Consider the following 19,831-nt stretch of genomic DNA (forward strand, 5'->3'; position numbering starts at 1 on the left):
CTTTCGGAAGTTCCCCCAAAATTAAAAACAAACTAACAAAAAAAGAAAAAAAGGAGCGGCCAGTCTTACCTTGCAGACGGCGGCCGGCGCACCTTCCTGGTGGGGAGGCATCTGGAGTTGGAGAGGTAGCGACGCGCCAAACAAGAGGGGACGAGAGCGAGAGAGTGAGCGAGGCAGGGAGGGGACCTCGGGGGTGGAGCCTGGATGATGATCTGTTTATGGCGGTGACGATCACAACACTCTGAGAACGATTCCTCGGAATCCCTCCAGCATCCCGCAGCAGCGAGCTCTCGACCGTGATTGGCTGTGGGAAGGGGATGTGATAAAAGACCACCCGCTCGCCACCGCAGCCGACCTGTAAGAACTTGCCATGAGGGCCAGGCTAATTTTCCCGAGAAGGAAGACAAAAGCACCTGCAAGGTCGTTGCCTGGCTGCTGAAGAGGGATGGACTGCGTCGCCGTGGTGACCTCAACTCCAGGAAGTTGACCACTGCAACCACTTCAAAAAAAAAAAAAAAAAACCCCAAAAAAACATTCAAGAGAAATAAAACAAATAGAAAATCAAATCAAATCCTTCAACTTTGTGTCAATCAAAACCTTGAGTCTACGGTGTACCTAATGAATTGGCCAGATGGGGAAGTGACAACAACCATTTGCCTCAAAGGATGAATAGTCTTTTTTTTTTTTTTAACAAAAAAGCTGATTATGAACAATGAATTAAACTATATACATCACATAGAATCCTTCAGATTTTATTTATGTAAACTGTAAAATAATTTAAATGTATTAAAAACTCACATGACATTTGCAAGATTAAATGTGACGCCTTGATAGTCGTGAACAGACTTTTTGAGGGTCGAAAAGCTTTTTCCACCCCCTGCAGTGGGCACCCATACCGGAGTGGGCGGCGGGATTCGGCGAGGCACTGCGAAAGGTCACGCAGCTCTGCAGCCAGAGTCCAATAATCAATCATCTATTTATAGCAACACAACATTTGCAGCCATAACAATGTGCTCAGACGGCAGTTTTGCACCTGGCAGGACGCAAAGTTTGCTTTGAAGAGAGGTGTGGGCGGCGAAACTGAAATGGTCATGTTCCTCTTCGTATTGAAAAGAATAAAAATAGAGCACATGCCTTCTCAGTACAGAGGAAGCCATCTACGTGACATGAAGCCCGAGGACACTTGAATCACATTTGAAAAATAATGAGGCAATCAATCGAGTGAAATCAACCAGGGAAGACATGCTTACCGCAGTTTACCTTCGAACAAATGTACCACTGCCAGTGTGTGTAGGGGCGGGGGGGGGGGGGGGGCATCCAACAACGCCCTGAAAGAAGCACATTGATGTTTATCATGAAATAGTTTTTTTAATATAATGTTTACGTCTAAATGTTCAGACCATGACGTCTTAACTGAGTTTAATCTGCACCGTCAGGTGCGGCAGCATACTGCGCATGCGTCCGTCAAAAAAACGCATACTGTACAATGTAAAACCAACAGAAAAATGAATAATTAACGTGAGGAGATTCTCTGGGAAATTGCTGTCTTTTCTCACTGGATCAGGTGTCACATGTCAATGGACTGACTAATCCGCTCTTTTCTTGGAAATGCAAATTGCCACTTCATCACCTCATTTCTCAAGCCTTCTTCTTGTCCATTTGACAATGGCGGGCATACAATGCCTCCCCCCCCACTAAATAAATCCAATTAAAGCTGCCACTACTCACATTTGAGCGCAAATGGAAACGACGGCATATTTGTCTCTTTTTGTAATTTAAGAAATCTGAACACGGCGCCAAAATGGCGTCGAGTGCTCATTTTCTGACAGAACGGGAAGCAGCGATGCTATCTAGCCCGGCGTGTTAACACGCGGTCGTTAAACCCATTCAGCACGGCGACTCACAAACCAAGGGCCTGGGCCACAAATGCGGGGGGGCTAAAGCTGTATTTTATTTTATTTTTATTCGCTTGTTAAAATATGACTTAAAGGGCGTCTTCACCTTACCGTTACGGCCCCGCCAGCAAGTCGAGCCACCTGCCTTGAGGTGGTGTGACGTCATGTCGCCCGCCAAAAGGCGCGCAACAAGACGCCTTCTGGGCGAGCTTTGATGACACGTTCCCAACGAGGTCACACATCCAGGCGATTTTCCTTTTCAGCCGCAGGGAATTGTGGGAGTTAAAGTCAGGGGATATCGTGAATGTTTGTTAACTGTGGGCATGTGAAGCCCTTTGAGAAAGAAATGTGACCTGACTTGAAATTGAATTTGTTTTCTCTCAGATTGAATGGTACTTAATTTTGTCCATGTTTGATTCATAAATTTAGGAATTACGCCACCGTAAATGTACTGACTAGATCCCCGTTGCCGCGCTTTTTCCAGAAGTAGCTTTCTTCTATCTTCTGACTGGCTAAAATGGCCTAACCATCTATGAAAAAAAAGGTTTTGTTTTTATCACCCTGTTGTTATCAATTGTCAACATTTCCTTTTGATGGAAGTCAATTAGCAGAGGGTGACAGTCACACTCGGAAATTGTCGTGCCGCAGCCACTCAAGGCCGAATCATTCGATCTTTTTGTGTGTGCCACGCTACACGCATCACCTTCACTCACGGGGTGTGCGTGCGCGCGCCTATCAGCCCCATGATGTGTGGGATGGAGGGTTTATTTTTAGTCCGGAGGGTCACATGACGTGCAGAGTGCAGCTGCAGAAGAGCGCGACAACACACGACGGCAGACGACCGAAACGTTCTGACTGGAAAAGAAACAAATCAAAGTGGCGCCGGTTTTCTTTGGAATGGGAAAGTATGATAATTATGCACTGCGGTGAGAACCACCTGCGGCGCCGGTGCAGGGCGAGCATCCCATACCGGATCTCACGGCACACAACACTCAAAAGATTTGTCAAACACACAAGGTGAATCACAAGCAGGCGGGAAATTAAGAGAAAAAAAATACCCCAAAATCGGAAGCACTGCTTTTCCAACCTATAAACACTAGGACAAAACGTTTCAAATGAACCGTCTAATATTTCTGTACAGAATGATATATATATATTTTTAATCGTCTAAAAAAAAAAATGGCGCCGTGCACAGTCTTCTTTCCTTCCTTGTTCCTTTCATCCACCCGCCATGAGAGAGAGCGAGTGTTATTAGGCGTCCATCGCCGCATGTTACGCCGGCACTAATGGAGGTGGGGTGGCTTTGAGAAGGCGGGATGGGGAGGGGGGGGGCGCAGCCATTATGCATAGCCACCAGTAGAAAATGGGCCTGAGGAGACGACCTCACGCTTTCATGTCCTAATGACACTCGCACCACCAGGCGGGAAACGCCCGGCTGTATGGACGGACGGACGGACGGACGGCCTCGTCGGGCGCAACTTGCAAATACATCACGAGGAGGGAACACGAGAAATTGCACATGGCTTGCAATGCAATGCACGAGGTCTCGATTGATTCCCCCCCCCCCCCCCCCACACGCTGTAATTTTTCAGTCAAGTTGAAAATTCTGGCTTTCAATTGCAATTTTGACAGATTATATTATTTTTTTTGTAATTTATTCTTTTCTTTTCTTATCGCGATGTAATTTCATTCAGTGCCATTTGGGGGGACGTTGACTTCTTCTGCGTGGATTTTGCCTCCGCGCATGACTTGGAGCGGTTGACCCTCGCGTGACGCCACTTACGCACGTCTCGTCGGCCATTTTGCGGGGTAGTGGAAAAGCAGCTGACAGATGGCCGCCCGTCTGGACCCGCCGTGTGTTGACGCTGCGGCATGCTGACTCGGCACGACGGCGGGAGGAGGAGGAGGAGGAAGATGGCGGCGGCGGGGGCGACGTCATGGCAACGGCGACGTGACCTTCACGCGGGCTTGCCTCCCCGCTTTGCTGGGACTTTGTGAGTCATCCGCCGCTGCCGCGCTGGGGTCACGCGCTCCCCCGTCAGAAACAAAAACAAAAAGTTGGTCGCGGCGGGGCACGCGGCAAGAGGGAACTTGCGGACAAACGCTTACTGGAGGACGGGCGGCAACTGGAGGTGTGCCTCGACTGATCCTTGATTGTGCAAGGTGGTGGATATCGAGAGCCCAAAGACCGGCACGGCTCGCGGTTTTAAGTTCGCCCGCGGAGATGAACGCTTGCGATTGTCAAGCGACCGATCGATTGGGGCACGCCGTTGCCGTGGCGACGCAGAGGAGGCATCAGAAAGAGGCGATGACTCAAATCCCAGCAGAGCGTCCGGCCACTCGGGTCTGTCGAGCCGCTAGGAAGTTTTCCGCCTGGTGAAGCGTCAATTCTAACGCGGACATTTGGCTCTCCATTTTTCAGACGATGAAGCATAAAACGGTGGCGGCCGCCTCAGAAGAAGACAGAGTGGACGGGCCGAATTCTTGGTCGTGTCTGTCCGGCGGGCTCCAGATTGAGGAGATTGGTCGCAGAGATGGCAGGCTGAAATATGGTCGACCTTCGCCGCGCAGCAGATAAGGGCAGCCTATCGCAAGACATCTCCTGTTCACGCGTTTCGGGCCTGAGGCGCCTTTCGCCCTCGGAGCGTTTACGCCGCGATCAAAGGCCGTTTGTTGGGAAATCCGAAACTTCCCAATTGGAGCCGACAAGGACAGCGGGCCGTCAAATCCGTCAACGCGGTGAGCCGGAAATAACGGCTGCAAGGTACGACGAGCAAACACTTATTTAAAAGTGTTTCCAAATGGAAGCAGAAAATTTATCGTGACCACAATTTTGTTATCTACCGATTAGCGATGCGCCGCCATTTTGTCATTAGCGGGAGATTTCCTGATGGTGGTTTTCGCATATGAGGTCCAAATCGGATGAGTGGCAGGTGGATTCGTGTCGCCGCGCGTGTGGCTGTGCGTCGACCCCCGCCGCCCGCCGCCTTGCATTAGCGAGCGCCGCGCTATCATCACATCCAATTAGCCGTAATGAACACAAGCCAGGCAACTGAAGGGAGATAATCAAAGTTTTATTAAACGACTGCATCTTCTGCACATATGCATAATGCAACACTCGACACCCTTCTCGCGCGCCTTTTAAAAGCTTAAACAAAACGGGGGGTATTTTTTTTTTTTATTGTTTTAAAAGGTTTACGGAGACAGAAGCGGCGCGCAGCTCATTGGAAACACATTCGAGGCGCGTAAACCAAAGACATAAGCCCTCAATTCAAATGACCTGAAATTGTTGATGATTCCCCCCCCCCCCCCCCAAAAACACTGAAATGAAGTGAAAAAAATGAAAAAAAGTGATATGAGTGACCCACCGAGGCATAGCGAACCGGTCCTTAAAAAGCAGCTGTAGTAGACGCGGGAATTTCTTTTGAAACACAATACAGTCCTGTCCTTCTAAACGGTACTTATATACAAAAACATTTACATTAAATATGGACACAGTGATGACGGTGGGTTGAAGCGGCTTCTACCTGGTCAGCTGACCCACCACCTTGAGCAGAGTTTTGTTCTCCTGCTTCAGCTGCTCGTTCTCGTCTTCGATGTCGTCCAGGTCCTGCAGGGACAGCGCGGTCGCGTTTAGGCAGCGAATCAAAAGTAGGAGGGCGCGAGGCAACGGCGCCCTCTGTTGGCAACAATCAATTCGCGCCCTGGAGACAAGCCCACAACATTTCAATTCCCCTTGCAGCCCGGTTAGGCGGTTAGTAGTCGGGCCTGAGCCAACGATGCCTTCAACAATCAATCGGTGGAGGATCATGCGATCCGTGGAAGATTCCTCCCGCGCGACTTGAATTCAACCCGCAGCCCGTTCAGGCGGTAAACCAGATGCAACGCTCACCCGGTAGAGCAGGTCCATCTCCTCTTTGAGCTTGTCAATGAGGTCGTCTTTGTCCTGCTGGGCCTTCAGCAACCTGCCCTTCTCCTGCCGCTCGCAGGCCAGCTCCTGGGAAGAAAAAAAATTAAAATGGGCTCATTTTGCCATCAAAACAGCAATTTGTCTTCCCCGTTGCAGATGAGCGCTCATCCGTTTCCATGGTGACCAAGAACGGAACCGCTCTCTCAGGTTAGAGACATAAAAGGAGCTCGTGGCTTTGAAGCGTGGGTGCGGGTTCAAAGGGCCGCTCGTCTGGACAAGTGCTCCCCGACCAGGGCCGGGCCCTTGATCAAAAGACACTCGGACCGTCAAGAGAATTTCATCGTCGTCATCATCGGGCCGCGAGCGAGGAGACAAACGCACATTTTTGGATTGGTTTATTTTAAAAGTAAGCCAATATTTGTTGTTGTGATCGTGGGAATTTCCGGAAAATTATTCTCGTATCTTATGACTTTTTTTTTTTCTATTCCCTCGAAGGTCTTTTTCCTAATTGTTATACGTGTCAATCCCCTTGCAAAGAAATCACGTGCAAAAAAACTAAATCAAGTGGTGTACCTGCTCCAGCTCCTCCAGCCTCTTCTCCAGACTTCCAGGCGTGGCATCTCTGACGTGGCGGTTGTGGCGATGACGACTCTCCTCGCCCAAGCTGCTGCAGCTGCACACACACGCACGCACGCACACACACAGGAAGGTGATGAGCACACCTGCTGCTTGAAAGCCATTCCTTTCACGAAAGGCGTGAATCACAAAGTGGTGAAAGGAAGCGGCGGGGTTGAGGGGTGGGGGGGGGGGGGGGGGCGCGTTCAACGAGGCGAGCGTGATCGCCTTTGTCGAAGAGCTTTGTGCCAAAGCGGCGCTTTGTGCGTCGGGCCGGCCGAGTGTGCGTCACCGATTGCGCGACCGCGGCGGAGAAGCAAACCGGCGAGGGGCGGGAGGTTCATTTGGTGACGGGCTTGCTTTGAGTGAGCGCATCAAAAGGCAACAAATGCTGCTTTTGACCATGCCGAAAACAAAAAGGTGACGAAAAGTGGATCGTTCACACGGTAAAAACAAAGCGGAGCGACACGCAATAGAATGTCGTCGTGCCCAATTTTTGCTTCCAAGTCACTGGACATTTTTCAGCTCCTTCCGCTGTGCACGCCCTGGCCACCGGGGGGCAGTGTAACACAAGCACAATGGATCTACATGAAGATACACCTCAGGAAGCAGCAGTGACCGCAGTCATTCTTTACAGAGGATAATGAATATATGTCTGCGGTGAAGTCATCTATTAATTCAAAGAGTTGGATTACTTGCTATGGCCTCACACATATTTGACCAGATATTTATATTTAGATAGGATATTTTGGAGATTGTTGATTTCTTTGCTCTTGTGATTTTTTTGCATGCCGCGACTGTCCACTTTGCCGCTGTCATTTTCATCAAATGTCAAAGCAATCTGGACTTCGGTGAACTGGCGCGTTTATCTGACCCGAACCTTTCCCCAAGCACATCAATTGCTCCCGGCGAGAGGGTCGGGCGGGAAGGGAGGGCGCGGGGGCTCCAGATGGTGCCATGTCAACTGACGCCAAAGCGGCCATCGGATGGGAAATCAACCGAGAGGAAGAGGATTCAAAAACACTCTTGTATCAGGATGTTGCATTTGGATATATTCTTACCTCTTGGTGCGGCTGTTCACAGATCGTCCCTGAAACAGAAACAAAACGCACGAGTTGGGTGGAAAAGCATTTTGCGGGGGGGAACACTCCAGGAGTCGTTTGAATTTATGCACTGAGAATGCAACGCTCGCCCCGAGAAAGCAGGTGTCTCTTCTCCAAATTGGATTGAAACATCTTTAGATTGCGTCCGGCGCGTCCGTCAGAAGGCGGGAAATGAGCTCGACTTTTGCGACCAGCTTGTTCATTTGAAAAGAAAAATAGGAGTCCTCCCCGGAGCTGCGGCGTGATTGACGCTTGAATAAGAGAGCGGAGTGAGCCATCCGCACGCACAAAACAAATACTGCTCGACGGGGATGCTAAGTCATTTCAAGCGGCGCCGTTATTGACAAACTTTTTGTGTTTCTGCTCGCAGGTTAGCCACTGATGCTAACCTGCTCACGTGACTGGAGAACGAGTGTGAAAACGGTCCGTGAACTGCCAGTCAGCAGTCGCTGGTATGCCGCCTGACAATAAAAAAAATCTCAGCGTGAGCTCCAAGTGGCACAGATGACTTCTTGATGCGCCTCTGCGCGACGCGGCCGCGCCGGCGTCGCCGACGCACTCGAGCGTGGCGCCGAGCCGCGTTTATCGTGATCGATGAAGCGTTTCCTCGCGGGCGGTTAAATATGAGCTTCTCTCGCCGCCGTCTCGACACCCAAACGGGCCCACGCGGCTCTCCAGTCACTAAACACCACGACGGGAAACGGCCAATCGATTCAGGAGAAGGCGTTCATCCGCTCCCGTCGGATGTTTGGCTTGCTTGCTGCTGCTGCTCCGCTTCGGGCTCGTGCCGACCGTTCGGTGGCTTTGCCGCTGTTCCAGCAAATCAAGAAGGCGTTCCCCCCCCCCCCCCCCCGCAAATTCAAGTTGGCCCAGATTTCCACGACAGCCTTCTGGATGACGCGCGGGAAGGCCGCGAGTGCGCGCTCGGTCACATCTGCTCGGCGTTAGGGCTTTTCGTGACTACGACGGCGGAACTGACGGGCTGGCGATGCCTCAAGACGGACGAGCAAAGAGCAGGGATCCATCACTCGGTAAATATTTGTTACTTTTGACAGCTTCTTTCAAGTCTCCACAAAGCGCCGCCGTTTCTGGTTTCGGGCCTTACAAATCAAGCAAACTGGAACAGCGCTTGGCACCACTAAAAACCTCAATGTGCCCTTCTCTGAGGTTGAAAAAAAAAAAAGCGCTTGTATTGTCCGAAAGATAAAACTATTTTACTTTGAGCGGAAAATGTCAACGTGCAACCAAGGTGCGCAAATAGCACTGCTCCTTGTTTTCAAACTACACTTTAAAGGCTAACAACATGCTAAGCTAACGAGGCCGGCTAAATGCTGAACGGTTGTTTTACAAAGAGCCGTCTTCTTGTGCCGGATTTGCGTTTGCGTCACTTAAAAATGGAGCACGTACATTTCTGACGGAAATGCCATTTTGGACAAAACTTGTATGCTTTCTTACCGCAACAAGTCCAGTGGCCGGGTCCGCCGTCATGGTCTCGTTCTGGAAGGTGTTGGCCAGGACCAGCTGCTCCTCCCGCTCGTCTTTTTCGGCACCGTCGTCATCCTCGAGTTCATCCAAGCTCTGCCGGGGGAACGGAAGAAGAATGAGGAGCGATGAAAAGAAAGCGTGAAAGCGGGTCGCCCGACACGGGCGCGATGAGAGCGCAGATCGTTGGCGGGCCGAGATAACCTTCAACTCCACGCTTCTAATCCTCTTAAGACGAGAGACGCGAGGAGCGACGGGCGCTCCGTCCGCTTCCGCAACCTTTCGTGAGTTACAGCAATTGTGGAATGTCAGTCGTCAGAATATCAGCTCGGCGATTCGCACGAATTCCGGACGGGCATCCAGTGGGCCAGGCGGGCGCCATTGCAACAGCACTTCTCGGAAACGCATGCGATCACACCGACACCGATTGATTGATTGATTGATTGATGGGTGAAGTTGCATCCTTTCAAGATGGCGGCTGTCCCAAATTCAAACAAATGCTTCGTGTTTCACGTGAACAGGCGGGACCAAAAAAAAGAAAAAGCCCCACTCACTGAACAGGCTGCTAAAAATAGCTTGTTGGGAATGAAGTCATTTGTGAGGCCTTTCCTGCCAAATGCTTTCGCACTTTTCCTCGGGGAGATCTACGAGCTCCTTTTCTGAACTTCGCGTCTTCCCCCCCCCCCGGACGTAACTCGAAGCTCCGGGCGCCAGACCGCGAAGCGCTCCGTTGACATCGCAATCAGGAGTCTCAACGTTGTCTTTGGACGGAGTCGAGACTCCAAGATGGCCGCTCACCATATAAGGGATGTTTTCGCCGGGGCGGTTCTTAGCGCAAAGTATGATTGAGTTGATCTGAAAACGGAGCCAATGATCGGGCCCAGAGTGCACTTGCGAGGGAAGACTCCAAGGCTCTGACACGGACCGACTTGAGTGGGCGCCAGATAGACTCCAGAGCCCTCGCTTGCTTCCTGTTTACCAGAAGAAGTCAGTGATCCAAAGCCTCGGCAGAGTGTTTACTTCAGTCGAAAAAGCATCCCGGATGGACCCAACTGTGACTCGTTGGGAGGCTAACAAAGCACGCGGCGGATTGTCCAAAAAGAAAACGTGCACGGACGGCGGTGACTTCGGATTGCCCCGACCGTCCGAAAACACGGCGACTCGGGAACGCTAGCTCGCTTGTCGGCATCGTAGCGCAACGTTGCTCGCTCCAAATTTGGTGAATCAACTTCAATTTTGTTCACCCGAGCTAAAAAAAACAAAAGGCTACAAGTGGTCTGGCCCAGAACCAGCACGTACGTGCAACTATTTGAAGACAATCATGCTTCGCCACATCTGCTTTCAATAACCTGAAAGCTGTTCTTACGTAAAGGTCTCCGTTTTGTTTTGGATCAGGAAGAAAAAAAAAATAAAAAATCCGTCCGACTGTTCCCTTATCAGCAACCGGTTGGAATGTTCGCGTTTGATCCGTTGCGGATGTGACCCTCCGGCACCGAGTGGAATTCAGGAAAGGGTCAAGTGGATCCACAGCGCTCACCTCCTTGTCAGTCCACTTCCTTTATGAGGATGGCTCGCAGAGCAGGCCGGGTAGGGAAGTGAAATTGTGGTACGGAGGCCTGTCGGGTGGAAAGGAAGCGGTTCTGTCCAACCTCTAATCTGGTTTACACGTCATCCTTCCTATTCTCAAGGGTCCCCCCCGCACACAGCCCCAAGCTGTCAGGCAAGCGGTTATTCGCCAACATTTTACGTGGATGAGAAGCGGCTGAACCGGTTCGCTGTCTGGGCCAGGAAGGATTAGAAGAGCGGCGGAACGCCACGCAAAAGAAAGAAGATGATGAAGGGCCAGGAGACAAAAGCGCCAATCACCCGCGGCTCACCTCTTCTTTCCGCTGCTTTCGCGGGGGGGGGGGGGGGGGGGGGCTTTTGTCCCGCGCAATATGAAGCCTGCTTCGGAGCCGACTCCAAATATGGCAGAAGGAGTCGTCCTGATGAACGACGACAACAACTGAGGCAGAAACGTGCGTCGTGTTTTTTTTGTACGGCGGCACCACCAAAGTATTGCGGTCGGACAGATTTTTAGTAGCGGTAACGACAAAGAGGTCGAGTGTGCACGTCAGTGTCCCAAGTGCCACCATGTTGGTGGGGGCGGCGGCAATTGACCGAGCCCTACCCGCCCCTTGCCGTCTCCAAACCGCCTGACCCAAACTTCTCATCCCAACCGAGTTAAAGAGGTGACGGCCTCATTCAGTAGCCCCCCCCCCAACGTTCCCCTTTAGCCCACCCCTCCGAACCTGACCTGCCGGTGTCCAATGGCTTCGGAATGTCCACCTTTGCGTGTTTGAGTCACCTCAGACAAATGTCAAGCATGTTTAACTTGTGGCCTCCCCCCTCCCTTTGGCCCCAGGAACGTTGCAAAACATCGAACGCGCTCGGAGCATTTCGGCGGCGGCCCCTCGAGTTGGCCAAAAGGGCGCGGAGAATTTCAAATGGCTAAGTAAGGACATTTAGAGCAGAAAGGGATTGGATGAGCGACAAATCTTCATTGCGGTCAAGACGAATCACCTCCGACATGATTTGGAGCTTTTCCGTCGCAAAACGCGGAGCCACCCGCCGACCCGGAGACGCCGCTCGTTCCTGCGCTTCGCTATCGTCGCGACGCGCCTGTGCCGGATAATACAGACGCCTGCCGAGTGACTGATTACGGGCGACGATGACGACAGCTGTTGAGAAAACAAAAAATAAAGGGGGCTCACGCGGCAGTGGCGGCGTGAGGGCACCCGATGGCGCCGCTGAGCCGTCCTGTTTGGCATCCGGCAAATGACTTTGCTTCGTTTGCGACTTCAAGCAGGACTTTTCAGGGCAGCCGAAGACTAAATTTGAGAGCTTACAACGGCAGATTGAACAAGTGATCAGTGAGCATATCAAATATCCACTCAACTTGTGCTCCCTCTAGTGGTAGGCGAAAGAATCACAGTATTAACTGTGCCTCATGTTACAGGGGATTTTACTTTTTTTTTTTTTTTTAATCCAGCGTAGTACATTAGTTAAATAGTTTGGTTGCATGTCATCTTTTAGGCCAATTTGTCTTCACACATTTATTTAGGTAGAATTATTCTTGACGAAAGGCGGGACACGATGACATCGCAGCCCGACTCCTTTGTTCTGTCGCACAGTCGGAGAAAGTTTTCGAGCACCTCATTCGACCTTAAACGGCGGGCGTGGGCACGGCGCGAGATGTGGAATGTTTAGGCCCGAGAGCTCGCACGAGTCGGGCAGCAGAAACAGGTCGTGACGAGCTAACGTACGGCAAAACCACGCAAGCTGCCCGACCGGTCGGTTGTGCTGCATGAGCCTGACTCGGACTCTTTTTTCTTTGTTTTCTTTCAAGGAGACGGGATGCGGTTTCACTCACGCCCCCCAAATCTGTCAAAGAGGACGTCAGATCTCGCACGGGGTTGGAAATCAAACGCATTTCACACCAAAGCAGACATTCGCGTCCTGCGAGGCTTTTGAGTCCCAAAGCAGCCCATTCCAGCCAGGGAACGCATCCCCCGCCCCCCGAAAAACACGTCACGTGCGGACGTAGACCCCACGCGGAGGGAAACGATACGTTTTCCGGATATGTGCCATCTATCATGCGCATATGGAGTGAGTGAGAAGCATGAAGAGGCACAGAGGGAGGGGGGGAGGTAACCCTTGCGTGAAGGGGGCCGGCCGGCCGGCAGCGATCCGACTTTCAATATGAGAGGAATTCCAATCAAGTGCTACTTCATCCCGGGAGTGGAAACTCATCAGCGGGATTTACTTTGGCTCGCGCCGGCGGGAACATCCCCCCCCCCCCCCCCCCCCCCGTGAGCACCACTGAAGAAGAAGAAGAAGCGAGCGAGGCTACCGTAAAATGCTGGCAACAAAAGTGAGTCGACCCCCCGCCCCGAAGTGAAAATCTGGCCCCTTTAAACGCCTGACATACTGTAGATGTGACCGACGGCCGCCTTCAAGCGCTCCATTTCATTTCCTGTGCGTCGGCGACACGCCGGCGCTAACAAACAATTAGCCCACATTAGCCCAAATGTGAAATAAGCGCTTTGATTTGATGGCCGGAAATTGAATAAGTGCTGGTTAACGCATCGATCCGCTGCGCCCTTTTCAAACAAACTAATTAGCCACAGTGCGTTTTAATAAAAAAAAAAGGCGATTAAACGGAGGCCTGAGCGGAGGAGGGCAACGTTGAACAGCAGCTTTCGATTTTCACTTTGGCTGCGCGAGAGACGCACCTTGACCCCCCCGGCCGAGTCGATCATTCACAGCTGCTTCGACACGTAAGCAAACAACCATCTATTCTATGCGCTCACAAAGGCTATCCCCCCCCACCCCCGCTACTACTACTACTACAAAAAAAATTGCACAACATGAATCCAAAACGCAGTCGTGTCATTGAAAACTCAGCATTAGCCTTAAAAAAAAAAAAAACGGTGGTGGGAAGTACGTCCAAGTGAGACATCGCAATGAGAGACCAGCTTTGGATGTCGGGGAGGGGCCAAATTTAGCCCGGGTTGTTAGCGGAAAGTCTTTTGCGTGACTTTGAAAGGACCTGCGCGAGCTTGAAAGGTTCTTGTTGATCAGCGCTCGGATTACTACGACTGTACTACCATGTCCTTCCGGAAACTATTTGACGACGCGCCGCTTGTCCGTGCGCTCCCGGACTCCCGACATTCTTTCAGCTTTCCCGCAAGAGGAAAGGCAGGCGAGCGCGTCAGCTTCCATTTCCTGTTTATGCCCAAAGTGCCGAGTCGGCGGCCCGCCCGAGAAGCGCGAGCGAAGCAATCGCGCCGCCTCGTAAACACGCTCGGCCTTCCGGGGGAGCGCGGCGACGGCACGCGAGCCGCAACTCCGTTCGCGTCTTCCGTGGGAATGTCACGACTCGTCCGCTAACCCGCGCCAAAGCGCGGCGGGGAGAACGATAGGTCGCGTTCCCGCCCGGGCCGGCGCAGTGAAGAGCTCGTAATCACATGTTTGATGCGCGTTTCAGTTCGGGGGCGGGGTGAGGCTTCAACTGAAAAATGAACAAATAAAGAAGTGAAAAATGTCTGCGCATGCTTGGCACGGCGCAGATTTTGTCCCGCGAGTTGGAAGCCGATCGGCGGCCCGGCTTCCGTGTGGAAAAAAATGCTCCCGTTTGTTTGGATTGCTCGGCCCGCAGCTTAGCGCGCTTCCTCCGCGCCGCTTTCCCTTTTCCTCCGATTGAAGTGGAATTTCTTTGGCGCGCCTCGGCTGTTTCCGCCTCTGCCCGACGCGCGTGCTAGCCATGCTAAAATGTCACGCGCACGCTCACTCGCGGGGGGGGCGGGGGGGGGCGACCCATCCATCCAAACTAGATCTCAGGTAAGCGACAAGGGAGACTTTCATTGACCGTCGAGGTCGGCGGCAAATCACTTTTGTCTCCGATGCGGCTCGCTCCGCGTTGGCCGGCGAGGAAATAAAAGGTTGGGATAAGGCGGAGCGAGCGAGCCCGAGTTTGCTTGTGGAACGGACGTCCTTGGAAGAAGCCCAAGCGCTCATCAGGGCTGTGTGGGAGCGAGACAAAAGGCGACAGAGAACAGGAATGCGCGCTCGGGCAGCGGCAGAAAGGTCAAAGGCCAAAGCCCGGCTTAAGGAGACAAGCCTTAATTGTAACGCGCGCCGGGACTGCCGAGGCTGCTTTTTTTGACGCGCTCGGGGAGGGAAAAAACCCGACGGCAGTCGTTCAAAGGGAAAGTACGTACGGGGGTTGGAAAATCCACCCGTGTCGTCATTGCTTCATCGGAGTGTCGCTTTGAATCGTGATTGGAGCCAATCGTATCACAGTCCGATCTCATCGCCATTTGTCGGGCTGCCGTCGCTTCGCGTCGTGAGCGTATCGCATCGTGGATGGGACGGCGCTGCGCTCCGACGCTAGCGACTCGCGTCGCGTCGGGTTCGCGCCGTCGACAGTCGCAACGCAATCGGACTTTCTTGATGGGAAAACTACGACGTGACGGCGGCGGCGGAACCGAAGCGAGCCGTACGTGAGCGCGCGGCATCGCGTTGGGAGCAAATTGCTCGAAATGGGCCTCGGAGCGATTTCGATGCGCGATGGACTCCGTTGTTTCACATCGTAACCGAATCGCGCTACGTCCGTGACGCTTATCCTATTCGATTTGGCGACATGCCATCCTTGCGCCGTTCACGTTAACGCTAACGGCGGAAAACGCGGAACCTCTTGCAAAAGTCGTCACGCGAGATGACAGCCGGTGAAGAGCTCGCCTGACAGAGTGAGCGCGGGCGCCCCGCCGCACCGAGCGCCGCCTGTCACATCGCCGTACGAGCGGATGATTGCGCCGGCTTTTTTTTTTTTTTTTTCCCCTCATCGGTTCGTTGAAGCATCGCCCGGGCGAAGCTTTGCATACAAACGAGGCGGCCGGGACGGATGAAGGGGAGCCGCCGCAGCAGCGCCACCGCGAGGCCGCCTCGGAGCGCAACGCAAAGCGCCTCCACTGGAGGCATTTCATCAGCATTTGATGCTTCTATTTCCTTCCTTTGTCACATCCCGTATTCAGGTTCTTTTTCCGTGTTGCTACCGAAACGCGTTTGACCGTTTTGGTTTTGGAAACGACCAAACTACAGCTGCTGCCGCTGCTGCGACGCACATGTCCAAGGTTGTCCGCGGAGCCGGCAAAGGGCTCCAAGGCAGCCAAGGCAGCTCGCTGTGGTCCCGGCGTTAGTCTGACTGACTGAACAGCAACAGAGCTTTTGTGTGCGCGCCACGCAAGCGTCGGCTTACGTCATCGCGCGGCTTCGCTCGACAGCCGGCCCCAAATTGACACAAAGGCGCTCATTTCACACGAAAGGGCCGGCCGGCTTCAAATTCTCCGTGTTCCGGGTTCTGTTTTTCAAGAAAATAGAATGCCTGTTTTGGGGTCCCCCCCCCCCCCACCCCCGCCCAAGCTTTGGCTTAACTTGGAAGAATTTTGAACGTGATGCTACATGCTAACTGGACATGTCCAAAAACAGAAATCGACACTCACTCACTTTTTTTTTTTCCCAGGCCAAATGCATCTCCAAATTTTGGGTAAGCAAATTGATTGAAAAGTTATATTTTGCCCACATTTTTAGGATTTCACCTTAGTTGTCCGAATCATGAAAGCAACGCTCCTCGCTAGTCGTCACCGTCCAACCAAATATGAAGCCCACGTTGATTTCAACCATTTTTTTCAGATTTCATCTCAGATTTGAATAAGTCTGAAACCAACAACTCAAGCGTGGAGGGAAGGGGGAGGGGGGGGGGGGGGTTAGTGTGGAATGTCAACGTCATTCCACTTGCAAAGTGCGACGGCTCCCAAAGGCCTCGTGCTTGTGAAGCGCCTGATTGGAGCTGACTGGCAAAAGCAGCAATGTCCCAGAAGCCTTCCCGCTTCCTTACCGCGTGCACCCCTCCCCCCCCCCCCCCCCCCACAAATCAACGCCCTCGACACAATGTTCCCTGATGACCACACGCAGGCCGGGAAAGGCGCTGAATGAAGTCATCAGCATGCAAATGAGGATAAAAGAGGAAAGAAAGCAGCAGTCGGGTGAAATGAAGTCCTGAGATGTTGATTTATCAATTCGGACGGATCAGCGTGCTCGTATTCTTCTCATGGTGAATGAAGTGTCCCCCCCCCCCCCCTCTGCCTCCCCAATAAAACCCCCAAATTAACTGGGGCCAATTTTCAGACAAGCTGTAAAGGTGACAAAGCGCCTTTTGGCGACAGCCCTGGTGGAGGTCACTCGAGGGAGCGCAAATGAGAAGCGGCCATCTTTGCTCGACTCCCTGTGGGAATTCCCCAGTGGGAGTGTCACTCCGCACCTTGGTGACGCTCCACACACACACACACACACACACACACACACACACACACGCACACGCATGCAAAATGGCGTCTGTGAGCAACCGGTAAAATGGACGTTTTGAGGAATGGATATTCTGGTTGTAGCAAGGCGCTAACAAGGCGTTGACGGCAGCACGCCCTTCCATTAACGCATTCTTAGGCCTCAATTTGAGCTGCGGGGAAACTATTTAGAAGCCTTTTTTTTTTTTTTACAAGGTAAAGGCGGGCTAGTTATCGAACGTGAAACGTCAACTTGATGACTTTCACTTTCAGGTGTCATGCTTACATAAGGCGCACGAAAAAAGGAGTCAAGAGGTGAGCAAGACTCACCAGATACTTTTCAAGTGACATCGCTGGGCAGAAGCAATCGTGCAAAACTTGACAGGTTATTACCTTTTGTACCTTTTGTCATCCCTGACAGCATTCGGTCCGGTGCACAAACTGTTTATTCGGTTACAGGTTGTTTTTGTTTTTTTTGTCATATCCAGATTATTTTTACATTCCTTTTTTTTGGGGGGTGAGTTTTGCATTCATTGTTCAATATATGTTTGTATTGACGACTTTGATTTACGAGGGTTTATTTGATTGTTCCCCCCCCCCCCCCCCCCCATGCATTCACTTTACCGTTTATCCCCACATGGGTCGCTGACGATTACGATATTGCTTTTTAACCTTTTGGCTACATTGCTTCGGCATGCACTTATCAGACAAACGCAAAAGCACAAGTGTCCTTATGACGACATATGAGTCAATTATTGTGGACCGAGATTTTTTTTCAGAGTGGGGTGGTGGGTGAAAATAAGTGTAAAGTCTGCCCGTGACGTATTCCGCAATGTCAACAAACTCTTCATCGAGTTGATCCTCACTCCGGCCGGCCCCCCTTTTCTCCCTCCTTGGCCAACATCTGCAGGCTGCTTTCATTCCTTCAAACAACTGCCGCAGATTAGCGCAGACACATGTATGGCAGGAATTTGGAGGTGGGGGCGTGGGGGTGGGGGGGGGGGGTGGAGGAACAACAGCTCCTCCTGGCCACAATTATTTATGGGGCCACGACACAAAGGCTGGCGAGAAACGCGTCGACGTGAGCAAGCGCTCATAAACATAACAGAAAAGTGAAACTCTACACCAAACCGTAACAATGCGCCAGAAATGGGGTTGCAACAATGGAAATGGTATTTTTGCATGAAACGTGAAGAAAATAGTGTAAATTAAGCAGTGCTAAATTCTTTTTTTTATGCTCGTTTCTCCCAGATTTAGAAAAATTCAAGATTTTTTTCCATTTTCTTTATGGAATTTGTTTTCAATTAATGTGACGTCTAAATGGAAATAAAACTTTTCTTATTCATGTCTCAAATGACTGAAAAGAAACATTAAAACTTTGAGAGAGTATCAATCGTTGAATCAAAACATTTTGTTCTCGCCTTCAAATCAGGCTGAATGAATATCAATTCAACTTTTAAAGTATTTCTTTTCAAATATCACTCATATTTAAATGTTTGTAGGAATGTTTCAAGAAAAACGTCATGAATCGGCAAGGTTTTCACTCTCGAAAAAGCTCTCGGAAAGCGATGTGATCGGCGAGCAGGTGTCTGACGCGAAGGGAGCCCAAATGTCAGCTCAACTCACCTCATTGGACGGCATGCTGACGACCCCCGTCGACCTCCTCTTCTCCCTCAGCTTCCTCTTCTCAATCTGCCCTTTGCCCTTCCTGGCGCTGGGCCCGCTGCTCTTCTTGTCCTTGCTCTTGCCGGGCGACGGGCTTTCCCCGTCCGGCTCGCCGCCGTCCGCCGGGTGCTGCGTTTCGCCCCCGCCGCTACTGCCGCCCGCGGCTCCGGAGGCGGCGGCGATGTCTCCGAGCATTTTGGCTCTCATTTTCTCCCGCTTGGCCTTCCATTCCTCTAAGAAGTCGGTGGTGGCGCTCGACTTGAAGCCGCCGGTGGCCATGCTCGCTTTGACTGGCTCGCCCTCGTCGCTTTCGGCTCGTTTTGACAACTTTCTCCTCCTCTACGGGAATGCGCCGCGCATTCCTCGAGCCAGTTCCCCGGGAGCTGGTGGCATGCAGAAGGGGGAGAAAGGTGAAGCGAAAGCCAAGTTCTGGGCTCCTTTGACGCGAGCGTTGTTTGTGTTGTGAATGCATTAAAAAGGAGTGAAGGCGAACTCTTTGCAAACTTTACAACGACACAAAGTGAGGCGACAAAGTGCGTTTGAGGTTTGGTGCCTACTCACCTGCGTCAGGTCGTCGGCTTCCTCAAACTCCAACTCCAACTCGCACACCGGAACTTCCGACCAGGTGCGCCCGACGCCTGCTCGCCTGACTGCGTTGGCTCGCGCTGCGCGAGCTACCGCAACTGCCTCTGCCTTCCAGGACCGGGGGCCGAGTCCGGAAATGACCGAAGGTTTCCGAGTGTACCCGAAATACTCCTGGGAAAACAACAGCGCCAGACTCTCTTGTTTGTGACATTTACGACCTAATAAAGCGGTGGGAAATATGGCTATCTTGTTTGTTTGTTTTTTTTTTAAATAAGAATGTGTGTAATAAAATGTTTGGATGTGTGTTGTTTTGTTACATTATCCTGCATAATAGGAATGCAACGACTGTGAGCGGGATTAAATAAGATGTGACAGGAATGTTTGAGTCAGATGGGCCGAGACACAACAAAGGCAGCCCTCCCACGCCATCTCGTTCGCTCCCAGCTAATCATTTTATTTCAGTGACTCATGATTCTCAGCAAGAACGCGTGTCTTTAAAGCGCAAATTGTGCCTTCGCCATGCCCTGAATGAGCACCATGATGCAAGACATTCAAGGAACGTTGACTGAGGTCAGCTAGGGCACAATAAACGCAGGATGGCGAGAAATGACTCAATGTGCTGTTTTATAATGCTTGGCGGATTGCAAAGTTAAGCACTTCGGCTCCATGGACCCACAGTGAAAATTACCTAAC

At 51.7% G+C, this 19,831-nt stretch overlaps 1 protein-coding gene across 1 annotated transcript; it reads right to left on the reverse strand.

Moving 5' to 3' along the window:
• Positions 1-4,948: 4,948 nt before the first annotated feature.
• pawr (PRKC, apoptosis, WT1, regulator) lies at positions 4,949-19,282 on the reverse strand. Its single transcript, XM_086103504.1, has 7 exons — positions 19,115-19,282; positions 18,515-18,936; positions 8,979-9,101; positions 7,482-7,510; positions 6,379-6,478; positions 5,788-5,892; positions 4,949-5,505 (listed from the first exon to the last, which is right to left on the reverse strand). Exons 2-7 carry the CDS (start codon positions 18,830-18,832, stop codon positions 5,419-5,421), a joined length of 762 nt encoding a protein of 253 aa, XP_085959630.1. The 5' UTR covers positions 18,833-18,936; positions 19,115-19,282; the 3' UTR covers positions 4,949-5,418.
• Between the last annotated feature and the right edge of the window lie 549 nt (positions 19,283-19,831).

The sequence above is a fragment of the Hippocampus guttulatus genome, chromosome 22 (assembly GCF_054856545.1).
Source record: "Hippocampus guttulatus isolate MCC_2025c chromosome 22, RoL_Hgut_1.0, whole genome shotgun sequence".
Lineage (NCBI taxonomy): Eukaryota > Metazoa > Chordata > Actinopteri > Syngnathiformes > Syngnathidae > Hippocampus > Hippocampus guttulatus.

What these genes read in the sequence shown, in the direction of transcription:
- pawr (XM_086103504.1), bottom strand. Translation starts at nt 18,832, where the DNA reads ATGGCCACCGGCGGCTTCAAGTCGAGCGCCACCACCGACTTCTTAGAG. An exon ending in TCAGCATGCCGTCCAATGAG is followed by an intron (nt 9,102 to 18,514) that starts GTGAGTTGAGCT and finishes TTCCCCCGGCAG; the next exon opens with AGCTTGGATGAACTCGAGGA. An exon ending in GTGAACAGCCGCACCAAGAG is followed by an intron (nt 6,479 to 7,481) that starts GTAAGAATATAT and finishes GTGTGTGTGCAG; the next exon opens with CTGCAGCAGCTTGGGCGAGG.